We start from the raw sequence: 14,237 nt of genomic DNA on the forward strand, positions 1-14,237 counted from the left end.
GTGTGTATTTTGAACTGAATTTCTCTGTAGCCTTACATTCTCTCGATCCAATCTCGTTGGTTCATACAGAAAGTAATTAGTTAATCTTTCAAATTGCTTTAAGTATTAGTAGCATCGCGAAATAATGGAGGCAAGTGCGGGGCCAAGTTCTGCTCCTGATTTTGAAAATGAGGAAAATAGTGGGACTGGGGGACAACATACTCATCACTTCGTTTCACTATCGTGAAATCTGCTGATGAATTGAAGGAATCAATGAATGTCATCAGTTTTGCCAGGCAGTCAATTTAACTGCTTGTTATTGTTAAGTGTAGTGTTTGTGTCAATGATATGACATTGTGCAGGGTTTCGAAAAAACGTATGAGCGATTTTTATATGTGGTGCTGTGGAAAAGATCGTGTGTGGCGGTCTATTCGTAGAGGGACGTGGTTTCAGAAATCAGGGCTTTGTATGAAAAGAATTTTATTACTTTCTTCGTTTTCTTGTTTAAGATCTCCTCTTTGGTTTTCTGCCCATGAGACATAAACAGACCGTAAAGAAGAGGTGAGAAAGACCATGATGTTGTTGGACCATGGGTGTGGGTTCAAATGGTTCAAATGGCTCTCAGCACTATGGGACTTAACATCTGAGGTCATCAGTCCACTAGTACTTAGAACTACTTAAACCTAACTAACCTAAGGACATCACACACATCTATGCCCGAGGCAGGATTCGAACCTGCGACCGTAGCAGTCGCGCGGTTCCTGACTGAAGCGCCTAGAACCGGATGGCCATTTTAAGCTAATTAAGGATAGGACAGCTTGTAGTATATTTCAGTTAGTAAAAAGTTATGTAGCAGATGGGTCAAGGACATTAGGTGAGTGGGTTGGTTATAAGGGATTAGACGAAATTGGGTACATGCATTTGGCTGCGAATCATTCCGTTGAATTTAGGGGTGGCCGTGCGGTTCTAGGCGATTCAGTCTGGAACCGCGTGACCGCTACGGTCGCAGGTTCGAATCCTGCCTCGGGCATGGATGTGTGTGATGTCCTTAGGTTAGTTAGGTTTAAGTAGTTCTGAGTTCTAGGGGACTGATGACCTCAGAAGTTAAGTCCCATAGCGCTCAGAGCCATTTTTTGAATTTAGGGACAAAAAACACGGGCACATACAAACACAATTGAAGGGAACTGGGGGGGGGGGGCAACAAAAAGTGTCAACTTGCAGAGAAAAAAACGATATTTTCAGTACTACAGAGTCATTTAGATGAGTATGTCCGGGAGGATGTATGTGCCAAAGAAAGAGAGATAAGTTTCTGTTTTAGAATTAGGTGCATTTTTAGTTTTTTTATTTTAATTTTTGCCGTTAGTTTTCTATCGTTAATTTTGTTTCATGTTTGGTTTTGAAGTATTAGGATATTTTTTTAATAGTTCATAGATAGCCTTGACTTTTTGGACGTCAGCGTATAGGGGACAATAATCTCCTATTGGAAAGTACTGGTGCGTACCCTGTTTCCGTAATTTTCATTTCTATGTTGGTTTTGTCTAACAGTGACTTGCCGTATGGAGGTTGTTGCATTGTGTGCTCATGTTGGCAATTGTTTGACGTTGGCGTTAGCGATTTTGCAACTGAGTACATGTCAAAGAGTAGGTGGACTGAAAACCAGAGATGTATTTTTTGAAATTATTGAAGAAGTTACGAATTTCTGAAAGAGTGGTTACCTCGTGAGTCAGGTGAACAGCTTAATGTCACTATAATGGATTGCTTTAGGTGGAGGTTTAGGTTAGGATAGAATGTGACGATTTGGATCTGAGTTGGCAAAGCCAACGATTCTTACAGTGGAAAAGTTGTTTGTGGTGACACACTGATCTGCAGTGTGACTTGAGGTCTAGGTTAGGTTGGAATGCAACAGTTTCGTTTTGATCTGGCGAAAGCCAACAAATCTGACAGGGGAAAGGATTTCTGTGGTGCTACACTGATCTGCAGTGTAACCTTACGTCTAGGCTAGGTTGGAACGCAACAGTTTGGTTTTGAGTTGGCGGAGCGAATGAGTCTGACAGCGAAAAAGATTTCTGTGGCGACACACGACTGATGAAGATTAGATGGGTAGATCACATAACTAATGAGGAGGTACTGAATAGGATTGGGGAGAAGAGGAGTTTGTGGCACAACCTGACTAGAAGAAGGAATCGGTTGGTAGGACATGTTCTGAGGCATCAAGGGATCACCAGTTTAGTATTGGAGGGCAGTGTGGAGGGTAAAAATCGTAGAGGGAGACCAAGAGATGAATACACTAAGCAGATTCAGCAGGATGTAGGCTGCAGTACATACTGGGAGATGAAGAAGCTAGCATAGGATAGAGCAGCACGGAGAGCTGCATCAAACCAGTCTCAGGACTGAAGACCACAACAACAACAACAACACTGATCTGCAGCTTAGACCTAGATCTATGTTAGTTTGGGATGCAACAGTTCAATCGTGAGCTGGCAAAGCCAACGAATGTAACAGCGGAAAAGATTTTTGTGGTGAAAGACAGATCGGAACGTAGCCTGTGGTCTAGCTTGTGTTGGAATGCAACGGTTTGGTTTTGAGTTGGCGAAGCAACGAATGTGAGGGCGGAAAAGCTTTCTGTGGTGACAGACTGATCTGTTGCGTAGCCTGAGGTCTAGGTAGGCTATAATTCAATGGTTTTTCTCGTTAAACCAAAGAAAACTACATGTATTAAGAGACTCACCTGTAGTGTTGGGTGTAATGTGCCAATTTCGTTGAGGTCTCGAAGGAAACGAATGCCAACGCGAATGTTTGGTGCGTGGTTGATCTATATCGTATGTCGTGACATATGATGCTCTTCGTAATATCCTTCTTGTATTTACGACTTTGGCGAACACTTCGACTATGTTGTTCAGTTACGAGTTATTAGTAGAAATCTGCAGCTGATATTACCTACGAATGAGTATTGTTATAGGCTGAACACATACTAATGATTTAACGTCAGGAGCTTGTTTGTTGTGATGCTTGTTTGGCTTAGTTCTGAATATGACTTTATTTAACAAAGCCAGCCGCAGTGACCGAGCGGTTCTAGGCGCTACAGTCTACAACCGCGCGACCGCTACGGTCGCAGGTTCGAATCCTGCCTCGGGCATGGATGTGTGTGATGTCCTTAGGTTAGTTAGGTTTATGTAGTTCTAAGTTCTAGGGGACTGGTGACCACAGCAGTTAAGTCCCATAGTGCTTAGAGCCATATTTTTATTTATCAGAAGTATTTCGCTGTTTCCGAGTGTAATATTAGCTACGGTTTTTCGCGGAGCAAATATTGTTTCTGAGAATCGTGGGAGCCATCATCAACAGTAGCAGACTTCGGAAAAGTCTGTACTGTATTTCTAGTTTACAGTTTATATGATAGCTTTGACTCTTTCCTTTAGCATGTTTTTTTGCAGATACGTGGGCTGTATTTTGAGAAAATTAATCTGTAGCTCTTACTTTGGTAATTTCTGGCGTTTTCCTCAGATACTGGTAATTATAGTTCTCGGCTGTCATCTAATGCGTTTGTTAATTCGTAATAAAATGAATATATATATAAGTGAATCGTATTTTCGAATAGTTTCAGTTTTTCCCAGAATCATTTCTTTCCATGTCATATTTAACCTTCTGACGTCCATTATAGCGGTAGAGTGTGTCTTTACGATAGGGCCTGCTCGATTCCCTTGTCGTTCTGAAAACTGTTTCTTTCATTATAATATTCATAATCCGAAGTATTTGCTGGGCGACGTTATTTTTTTTTGTTGTCGCATGTTTTTAAGTCACTCTCCAGAGCCAACGACTGGTATCGAAGCCTCCTCTTCGTCTCGTTAGGACGTGAGTACAACATCTAATATAAAAAAGCCTTTATAATTTGTATATTATTTAATATATATATATATATATATATATATATATATATATATATATATATATGCAATGGTTTACAGATGCGCTGACGAAGGTAACAAAGCCGAAACGAGCTTATATACAAAAATAAAGTATCAAGCAGCATACTGTCTACTAATTCTCTGTGTAATGTCCTACTGTAACATAATATATGCTGCAGTGCCCATAATAGAGAAATTTACTGTCGGAATTATTCAGCACAACCTTTCGCATTATGTTTGTTAAGTATGAGTCAAACCGTCTGTGCGTAAAGCCATCAACTCTGTATACGCTTCGAGCTTTGCCGGTACGCTGCTTCATGGTGCTGCGTTTCCATGTTCTGTAACGCGTTCAGCTGTGAGGACGGCTGCCTTTGTAGGTATCCGGCAAACGAGTTACGGCTGGCGACCTGTGGTGCGAGAGCCGCTCCTTGCCCGTGGCCCATATGACGAGACGCCGCTGCGGCCCGGAGGGCAAGCTGCACGTGTTCGAGCTGGGCTTCAACGTCTCCCGCCGCTGGCTGCCCGCCATAGAGGTGTGCCACGACACCGACGCTGCCAACACCTTGTACTCCCACCACCGGTTGCTCGGGTATGTCGCTCACACCAGCGCTGACATCTGTTTCAGAGACTGACAAGTCACTAAGAAAATTCCGTAGCTTATAGATTTGTAGTTGTATGCTGCCTGTTAGGTGCTTTATACGTGTCGTGCAGATGAGTGCTGTGGTGTCGAGATGGGCAGTAAATGTCGACGTATGAAAACATCGCTATTTTAATAACAATATCGATCAATACCGATAACACTTCATGATCGATATATTGATTCGTCAGTATCAAATATTGTGTATCGAAAGTGATACTTTTTATTCCCAGAATGAGATTTTCACCCTGCAGCGGAGTGTGCGCTGATATGAAACTTCCTGGCAGATTAAAACTGTGTCTCGGACCGAGACTCGAACTCGGGACCTTTGCCTTTCGCGGGAAAGCGCTCTACCAACTGAGCTACCCAACTACGACTCACACCCCTTCCTCACAGCTTTATATCTGCCAGTGCCTCGTCTCCTACCTTCCAAACTTTACAGAAGCTCCCCTGCGCAGGAGAGCTTCTGTTAAGTTTGGAAGGTAGGAGACGAGGCACTGGCAGAAGTAAAGCTGTGAGGACGGGGCGTGAGTCGTGCTTGGGTAGCTCAGTTGGTAGAGCACTTGCCCGCGAAAGGCAAAGGTCCCGAATTCGAGTCTCGGTCCAGCACACAGTTTTAATCTGCCAGGAAGTTTCATACTTTTTATCGTCTGTCTTTTCTTGACTCGTGGGCAGTATAGTTCTCATAGACAGATTTCTTGCCAATTCCCGCTACTACCAATAGTGGCATACTAACAGCAAATGTCTTACAACGGGATTAATTTAATTTGACATTCAGTAATAAAAATGAACACTAGATTTAAACATGAATGTAAATATCCTCGGAGTAGTGAAGCAACTCAAACCACTTAATAAAAGCAAGTCTTGTGGTCCAGATACCAAACAGGTTCCATTCCGTGTATGCTGATGCATTCGCTCCATGCTTAACAGTCATTTACAACCGTTCGCTCGACGAAAGATCCATACCCAAAGGCTGGAAAGTTGCACAGGTTACACCAATATTCAAGAAAGGTATTAGCAGTAATCCACTAAATTACAGACCCATATCGTTAACGTCGATATGCAGCAGGATTTTAGAACACATATTGTGTTCGAACATTATGAATTACCTCGAAGGAGACGGTCTATTGACCCACAGTCAACAGTCAAAACATCGTTCCTGTGAAACACAACTAACTCTTTATTCACATGAAGTTCTGAGTGCTATTGACAAGAGATTTCTGATTGATTCCGTATTCCTCAATTTCCGATAGGCATTTGACAATGTACGACACAAGCGGTTCGTAGTGAAATTGCGTGCTTATGGAATATCGTCTCAGTTATGTGACTGGATTTGCGATTTTCTGTCATAGAGGTCACAGTTCATAGTAACTGACGGAAAGTCATCGAGTAGAACAGAAGTGATTTCAGGCGTTCCCCAAGGCAGTGTTATAGGCCCTTTGCTGCTCCTTATCTATATAAACAATTTGGGAGACAATCTGAGCAGCAGCCGTCTTCGGTTGTTTGCTGATGACGCTGTAGTTTATCGACTAATAAAGTCATCAGAAGATCAAAACAAACTGCAAAACGATTTAGAAAAAATATCTGAATGGTGCGAAAAGTGGCATTTGATCCTAAATAACGAAAAGTGTGAGGTCATCCACATGAGTGCTAAAAGGAACTCGTTAAACTTCGGTTACACGGTAAATCAGTCTAATCTAAAAGCCGTAAATTCAACTAAATACCTACGTATTACTATTACGAACAACTTAAATTGGAAAGAACACATAGAAAATGTTGTGGGGAAGGCTAACCAAAGGCTTCGTTTTATTGGCAGGACACTTAGAAAATGTAACAGACCTACTAAGGAGACTGCCTACACTACGCTTGTCCGTCCTCTTTTAGAATACTGCTGCGCGGTGTGGGATCCTTACCAGATAGGACTGACGGAGTACATCGAAAAAGTTCAAAGAAAGGCAGCACGTTTTTTATTATTGCTAGATATGGGAGAGAGTGTCACAGAAATGATACAGGATTTGGGATGGACATCATTAAGAGAAAGGTGTTTTTCGTTGCGACGGAGTCTTCTCGCGAAATTCCAATCACCACCTTTCTCCTCCGAAATATTTTGTTGACACCGACCTACATAAGGAGGAACGATCACCACGATAAAATAAGGGAAACCAGAGCTCGTACGGAAAGGTATGGGTATTCATTCTTTCCGCGCGCTATACGAGATTGGAATAATAGAGAATTGTGAAGGTTGTTCGATGAACCCTGTGCCAGGCACTTAAAGTGATTTGCAGAGTATCCATGTAGATGCAGATGTAGAATGTGTCTGTACTACATATCCATCAAAGTTTGTTACTTCCGTGTGTCATTTCTAACATTGCAAATTATAGGCACGAGGTGCAAAACGAACACGTTTGGTGACAGCGTTGTATGAGAACGGTGGAAATTACCACTCCCTGCTCCAACTATGAGGCAGAATGTGTGCTCTCTTTACCTCATGAGTGCCTGGATCAAGAAACAATAGACGCACTGTGAAAGTAACTTAAACTGAGCACAAAAGTCGCACACACTATTGCGCTGATATTTGATGGAAAATGGACTCTTGTTGTCTATTTATGGTAAGTACAATATTTCAAGCACAGAACACATATCAGAAGTGTTTCACTGCAGAGCCTTTTCTCGTGTAGCGATGAGCCGAACACATCGCTATTTCAAAATATCGATTGTTTTGTCTCTGTAATATCAACTTCTTTTACGTAAATCGACACAAAATATACATCGATATTTATAATTTGCTCATCCCCATTCGGCAGTGGTAAATCCAAGTTGCCTGCCACACTTGCAAGCTGAACACATTGTATTTAATATTGCGCCTTGTAAGAAAAATGACAGCATAAAACACATTGGCAATGAAAGATCGCTCACTTGCAGATGGCCATCAGTTGCTCAAAATAAAATAATTTTATGAATCACCTTCCTTTTGGGAATGTCCCTAATAAGGGCGTCAGTTCTACAAGGAAAAACACCATCAAAGCAAGACCATAGTTTAGGAATGTACTGTCGTTATTTATTAACTGTTGGGATGCCTCATCAGTTAGTTGCAAGGAAGAAAATATGATACTAAAACTGTTCTTGTTCAGTTGAAATATTTAATTACTCAATGCAAATTGTTGCATACGAGATCAACATTAATAGGCTTACAGTGACGCAAAAATTATTGACATCAGTTGGCAGTATGTGGTTATTCTGGGCTACTAATTATCCGTCGGCCAGGGTGTCTGAGCGGCTCTAGGCGCTACAGTCTGGAACCGCGTGACCGCTAAGGTCACAGGTTCGAATCCTGCCTCGGGCATGGATATGTGTGATGTCCTTAGGTTAGTTAGGTTTAAGTAGTTCTAAGTTCTAGGAGACTGATGACCTCAGAAGTTAAGTCCCATAATGCTCAGAGCCATTTGAACCATTCTGAATATATTATCCTTGTATGTGCCGATGGCACTTGAATTTTTCATGTCGAAGAGGGCTGCAAGGATAAATCAAACGACTATTCTGAGCAGCTCACAAATACTACTAAACTGGGGAAGATCGAGTCGCACTTTCTGTAGTGGAATCTTTCTGTGATAAATAACCGAACAATTCCCATTGCTGAATAATTACGCATTTCCGAGTTTCACAGACCAGAAAGTAGTGTAAGGGCTAAATGCGACACTAACTCAAAATAACTGCATCAGAACAACGCCAAGGTGCAATTGGACGCCTCGGGATCTCTGTGTGCGCTAGAGACGGGGGATCCGCTCCTGAACTGATTCATAGAGTTGAATCTTTCAAAGGAGTGAACAATCACTGATTCAGAAAAAAAGAACGGTAGCTCCAAACGTTTCCCCACAGCAGAAAAGAAAGAGAGAGAGAGAGAGAGAGAGAGAGACGGAGCACATCAGCGGGGCCTCTGTTGGTCAGAGCACACTACACGCCACACAACACAGCCAGCGCCGGCCTCTGCCCTGCTTCTACCTTGGCTGCCTGCATTGTGCAGTGCCCCATTGGATTTTGTGTTTCACATATGCCCTGCTGTCTCTGTGCTTCCTCTGCCGCGTGCAGTGTCTGGCGCAGCTTAACTTAGCATCGCACTCCGTCAGCGATCGTTTCAGTCGCACGTCCTGCCCTCTGGGCAGTTGATGCGAGCAACAGGACAGAGAGCCTCCTAGCGGAGAACATAAGAACTACTTGCAACAATCAGCTCGCGAGAGAACGGACGATTTGTCTCGGAGCGGGTGACTGATGACCGTTCACCGCTCCCCCCACCATCGGAACTCGCCCGCTCAACGCTCATCCCACCGTTATCGACTCTAGGCAGAGCGTTGAGCAAAGCAACTCAGGTGTCACTCTGGTCTCTGTGGTCTTAGCTCACGCAGTCATACAGCTCGCGGCTCGACCTGCTTGACTCAGCGCCTCTGCATCGGAGTTCGTCTCTACTGGATATTGTTCTTCGTAGTAATACCGCTATGTATATTACATTATTATGTTATGCATACATCATTTGTTTTTATTTTATTTTTATTTGTTTATCTTTTCAGATTATATTCCTGACGACTCCTCTTACTATAGGATTTTTATTATGGACACTCGAATTTACGCTTTAATTACGAGCGAACTGATAAACGTATCGCAAAATGTGATACACCAATATTTTCCTTGTTTTATTCTGCGTAAGGCTATATGCAGCACTTTAGTCTTACAGTCAAATTTGTATATATATTTTTCTTATTCTGGTACGGATTTTGCAATCTTAGGCGTCTTCGGAAGGAAACGTTCACTTTAAAAATATATGGCTTGTGATGTATTTGTACGAGGTTAATGAAATTTTAATACATTATAGCCAAATATATTGTTAATGTAAATCTCAAGTTACAACATTTTCCGATCACCCAAAAACCACGATAGTGCAAAATAAATCAATAATCAATAACTTTGTCATATCGTGGAAATTTCAATAAACAATACAAAATTCTAATTCATTATCTGTGTTACTTCAAAATAGGATCAAATAAGATCAAAATACAGGTATAGTACTGGAATAAACCAAGTTTAAAGGACAATGTGCCTTCCATTTATTTTCTATTGTGAATGAGTGGTGAGTGATGAAAAAGAGCTAGTTCATTTCAGGGAGTGAACAGTTCTAATCCGATCTCTGAAAAGAACAGTTTTGCCCATCTCTAATGTGCACCCGCTCAACTCGTCGCCCTGCGGTCGGGAATGCGAAAGCTTACAAGGAAGCTCTTGAGTGGTAGGTCGCAAGTCAGCCTTTAGTAAGGCTCATTTGAAACTGATGTGTTAACAATTGTGACTGGAAAAATATTAGCTGCTAATAACTCACCATGTGCATCAGGAGTGCGACAGGAAATGAGTGCACTGGATGAGCAGAGACAAACTTTCTATGGGATGTATGCATTACACTTCACAAAATGGACATCGTTGACATTCAAGAAATGTTCAGAACAAACCATTAGCTTGCACCATGAACACAGGGTAAAATGGTGCGCAACAGTCTTCACATAGGTTTGCACCACCAAGATCGAAGGCGAACTCCTTGGGTGTTACAAACTGCACAGGATGTTCAGCTAGGTATCCAGTCTCAAAGACTGCATATAGAATAATATTGGTGTAATGAGGTGATGAGAACTGATGGAATATGATGGCATGCAACCGAATGTGAAACGGTCTCTCCTAGAACTTAACGTGAAATTGGCTATCCTTTAAGGCGTAGCTGCAGATACTACGATAATGTGTTTTGTAGGCGCGGAAAAAATCAAACATCCAGAGGCTGAATTTGTCTAGTGGTTCCAGGTGGTAGGAAAGGCAATGTCACACATTTTTCACTAAGGATATTTTGCTCTAAAGGAGTATGACTCTTGTATGCAGACATGGAATCAAGCAAAAGCAAGTTATTTTAACCAGCTATTGGCCAAAAGCAGTGCTCATAGTATCGTTGTAGTTATCTCACGGCCATTATCCCATTCTTGCTTGCTGTGACGTAAATATTCCCTACTGACCTTGCTAGAGCAATCATACGATATAGAATCTTAGGGGACAGAGTACGTGCAACTTCTCACAGATCAATAAATAAATTTCCAGCCAACCACACAGATTAACAGTAGGTGTAATTATATGCGAATGCGTTAAGGCATTGATGTTAGTCGATCTTGATACAAATCTGTTGGTACCTCTAATTTCCAGGGTGCCTTTCACATGCATTTGACCTTCGAATCCCCATTGGTCGGAGATGAAAACAAATTCCTTACTGAACGCTGGAATAAGTTTGTTTATTTCATCTACAAATTATCGGGCTGATTCCGCAGTTTGCTATGCATCGTAAACTTGACACTTTGTTTGCAATTTCGCTATCTTCCGCTTTCAAATTCTGTAGCACTGTTTGAAGTTATGCAACCATCACCTGCTTAACTTGAAATCACTGTAATCTATGTAGCGCGCAATTTGATGTGCATAACATAGTAGGTCACTATCACTCGCATTCTGTAAATTACGCTACTGCACATTAAAATTGCTACACCAAGAAGAAATGCACATGATAAACGGGTATTCATTGGACAAATATATTATACTAGAACTGACATGTGATTACATTTTCACGCAAATTGGTGCATTTATCCTGAGAAATCAGTACCCACAACAACCACTTCTGTCCGTAATAACGGCCTTGATACGCCTCGACATTGAGTCAAACAGAGCTTGGATGGCGTGTACTTGCCCATGCAGCTTCAACACGATACCACAGTTCATCAAGAGTAGTGACTGGCTTATTGTGACGAGCCAGTTGCTCGGCCACCATTGACCAGACGTTTTCAGTTGTTGAGAGATCTGGAGAATGTGCTGTCCAGGCCAGCAGTCGAACATTTTGTGTATCCAGAAAGGCCCGTACAGGACCTGCAACATGCGGTCGTGCATTATCCTGCTGAAATGTATAGTTTCAGAGGGATCGAATGAAGGGTAGAGCCACGGGTCGTAACACATCTGAAATGTAACGCCCACTGTTCAAAGTGCTGTCAATGCGAACAAGAGGTGACCGAGACGTGTAACCAATGGCACCCCATACCATCACTCCGGGTGATACGCCAGTATGGCGATGACAAATACACACTTTCAATGTGAGTTCACCGCGATGTCACCAAACACGGATGCGACCATCATGATGCTGTAAACAGAACCTGGATTCATCCGAAAAAATGGCGTTTTGCCATTTGTGCACCCAGGTTCGTCGTTGAGTACACCATCGCAGGCGCTCCTGCCTGTAATGCAGCGTCAAGGGTAACCGCAGCCATGGTCTCCAAGCTGATAGTCCATGCTGCTGCAAACGTCGTCGAACTGTTCGTGCAGATGGTTGTTGCCTTGCAAACGTCCCCATCTGTTGACTCAGGGATCGAGACGTGGCTGCACGGTCCGTTACAGCCATGCGGATAAGATGCCTGTCATCTCGACTACTAGTGATACGAGGCCGTTGGGATCCAGCACGGCGTTCCATATTACCCTCCTGAACCCACCGTTTCCATATTCTGCTAACAGTCATTGGGTCTCGACCAACGCGAGCAGCACTGTAGCGATACGATAAACCGCAATCGCGATAGGCTACAATGTGACCTTTATCAAAGTTGGAAACGTGATGGTACGCATTTCTCCTCCTTACACGAGGCATCACAACAATGTTTCCCAGGGAACGCCGGTCAACTGCTGTTTGTATATGAGAAATCGGTTGGAAACTTTCCTCATGTCAGCACATTGTAGGTGTCGCCACCGGCGCGAACCTTGTGTGAACGCTCTGAAAAGCCAATCATGTGCATCACAGCATCTTCTTTCTGTCGGTTAAATTTCGCGTCTGTAGCACGTCATCTTCGTGGTGTAGCAATTTTAATGGCCAGTAGCGTATATCTGAAGTCCTTGAAACGAGTAGACAACAGTTCTTTTCAGAAGTGCACCTTGTTTTCCCTTGAATATCCCTAGCTTTTCTTATGCTCTACACATTAATCTTGCTGTGGACTCTCACGAAATCTGTTTATAGTACTCTTTTTACTATAACGCGGATGATCTTCAATTTACACAATTGTGTTTAGCACCCGCACTTGGAGAACGATTGTCTTTTACTACTTTTCAATGCAGGCGGGATTTGTGGCTCCCTGTCCTACAAGGATGAAGTATACTACACTCATTCTCATAAATTAAGGATAATTGCGGAATGTGGTGCCACAAAACTGGGCACTACACAAAACTGGCGCTAATAGCATAGGCACATAGGGAAAGCACACGATACAGATCTGTACATCCATGGTATTGGTGATATGTTGAGGAAACCATCCCGCAACACATGTGCTACTAAACGCCACTGTTTCCTGCGCATGTACCCCGAAATCAGTATGGAATATGATCACCATGCGCACTTACACAGGCCGCACAACGAGCTGGTGTATTCTGGATCAGGTGGTCGAGCAGCTGCCGGGGTATAGCCTCCCATTCTTGCACCACTGCCTGGCGGAGCTCCTGAAGTGTGGTAGAGGTTTTAAGACGTGCAGCTATACGTCGACCGAGAGCATCCCAGACGTGCTTGAAAGGGTTTAGGTCTGGCGAACAGGCAGGCCACTCCATTCGCTATATTCTGTTTCAAGATACACCTCCACGATGGCAGCTCGGTGGGACCGTGCGTTATCATCCATCAGGAGGAAGGTGAGACCCACTTCCCCCTGAAAAGGCGGACATACTGGTGCAAAATGACGTCCCGATACACCTGACCTGTTACAGTTCCTCTGTCAAAGACACGCAGGGGTGTACATGCACCAATCATAATCCCACCCCACACCATCAAACCACGACCTCCATACAGGTCCCTTTCAAGGACATTAAGGGGTTGGTATCTGGTTCCTGGTTCAAGCCAGATGAAAACCCGGTGAGAGTCACTGTTCAGACTATATCTGGATTCGTCCCTGAACATAGCCCAGGACCACTGTTCAATGACCATGTACTGTGTTCCCAACACCAGGCGTTACTGGCTCTCCTGTGACCAGGAGTCAGTGGAATGCACCTTGCAGGTCTTCAGGCGATTAAACCATGCCTGTTAAGTCGTCTGTAGACTATGTGCCTGGAGACAATCGTTCCAGTGGCTGCGGTAAGGTCCCGAGCAAAGCTACCTGCAGTACTCCGTGGACATCTGCGTGCACTGATGGTGAGATATCGGTCTTCTTGTGGTGTTGTACACTGTGGACTTTCCGTACTGTAGCGCCTCGACACGTTTCCTGTCTGCTGGAATCGTTGCCATAATCTTGAGATCACACTTTGTGGCAGACAGAGGGCCCGTGCTACGACCTGCTGTGTTTGACCAGCCTTCAGTCGCCCTAGTATTCTACCCCTCATAACGTCATCAATATGTGTTCTTTGAGCCGTTATCAACACACAGTCACCATTAGCACGTCTGGAAACGTCAGCACACTTACTCGCTCCACCGTACTCCGACATGCACCTGCGTATGTGAACTGCTGCCAGCGCCACCGTGCGACGACCGCAGGTCAAAGCACCGCATGGTCATACCCCGAGGTTATTAAACGCGCAAACCGCCTACCAGAGCGTTGTTTCACCATGTATCAGCATTATCCTTAATTTATGAGCATGAGTGGATATGACTCGACACCTGTTTCGGTATCACATTCACTTGTTAAGCACGTATTCTCATT

The 14,237-nt window shown here is 43.5% G+C and overlaps 1 protein-coding gene across 1 annotated transcript in view; it reads left to right on the forward strand.

Annotated features, from left to right (window-relative positions):
* LOC126474755 (uncharacterized) overlaps nucleotides 1-14,237 on the forward strand; it is a 103,748-nt gene that overhangs the window by 55,475 nt on the left and 34,036 nt on the right. The window contains exon 3 of the mRNA XM_050102232.1: nucleotides 4,259-4,470. Coding sequence (XP_049958189.1) covers nucleotides 4,259-4,470 — 212 coding nt within the window. The remainder of the gene's footprint in view (nucleotides 1-4,258; nucleotides 4,471-14,237) is intronic.

Source organism: Schistocerca serialis, chromosome 4, assembly GCF_023864345.2.
Source record: "Schistocerca serialis cubense isolate TAMUIC-IGC-003099 chromosome 4, iqSchSeri2.2, whole genome shotgun sequence".
Lineage (NCBI taxonomy): Eukaryota > Metazoa > Arthropoda > Insecta > Orthoptera > Acrididae > Schistocerca > Schistocerca serialis.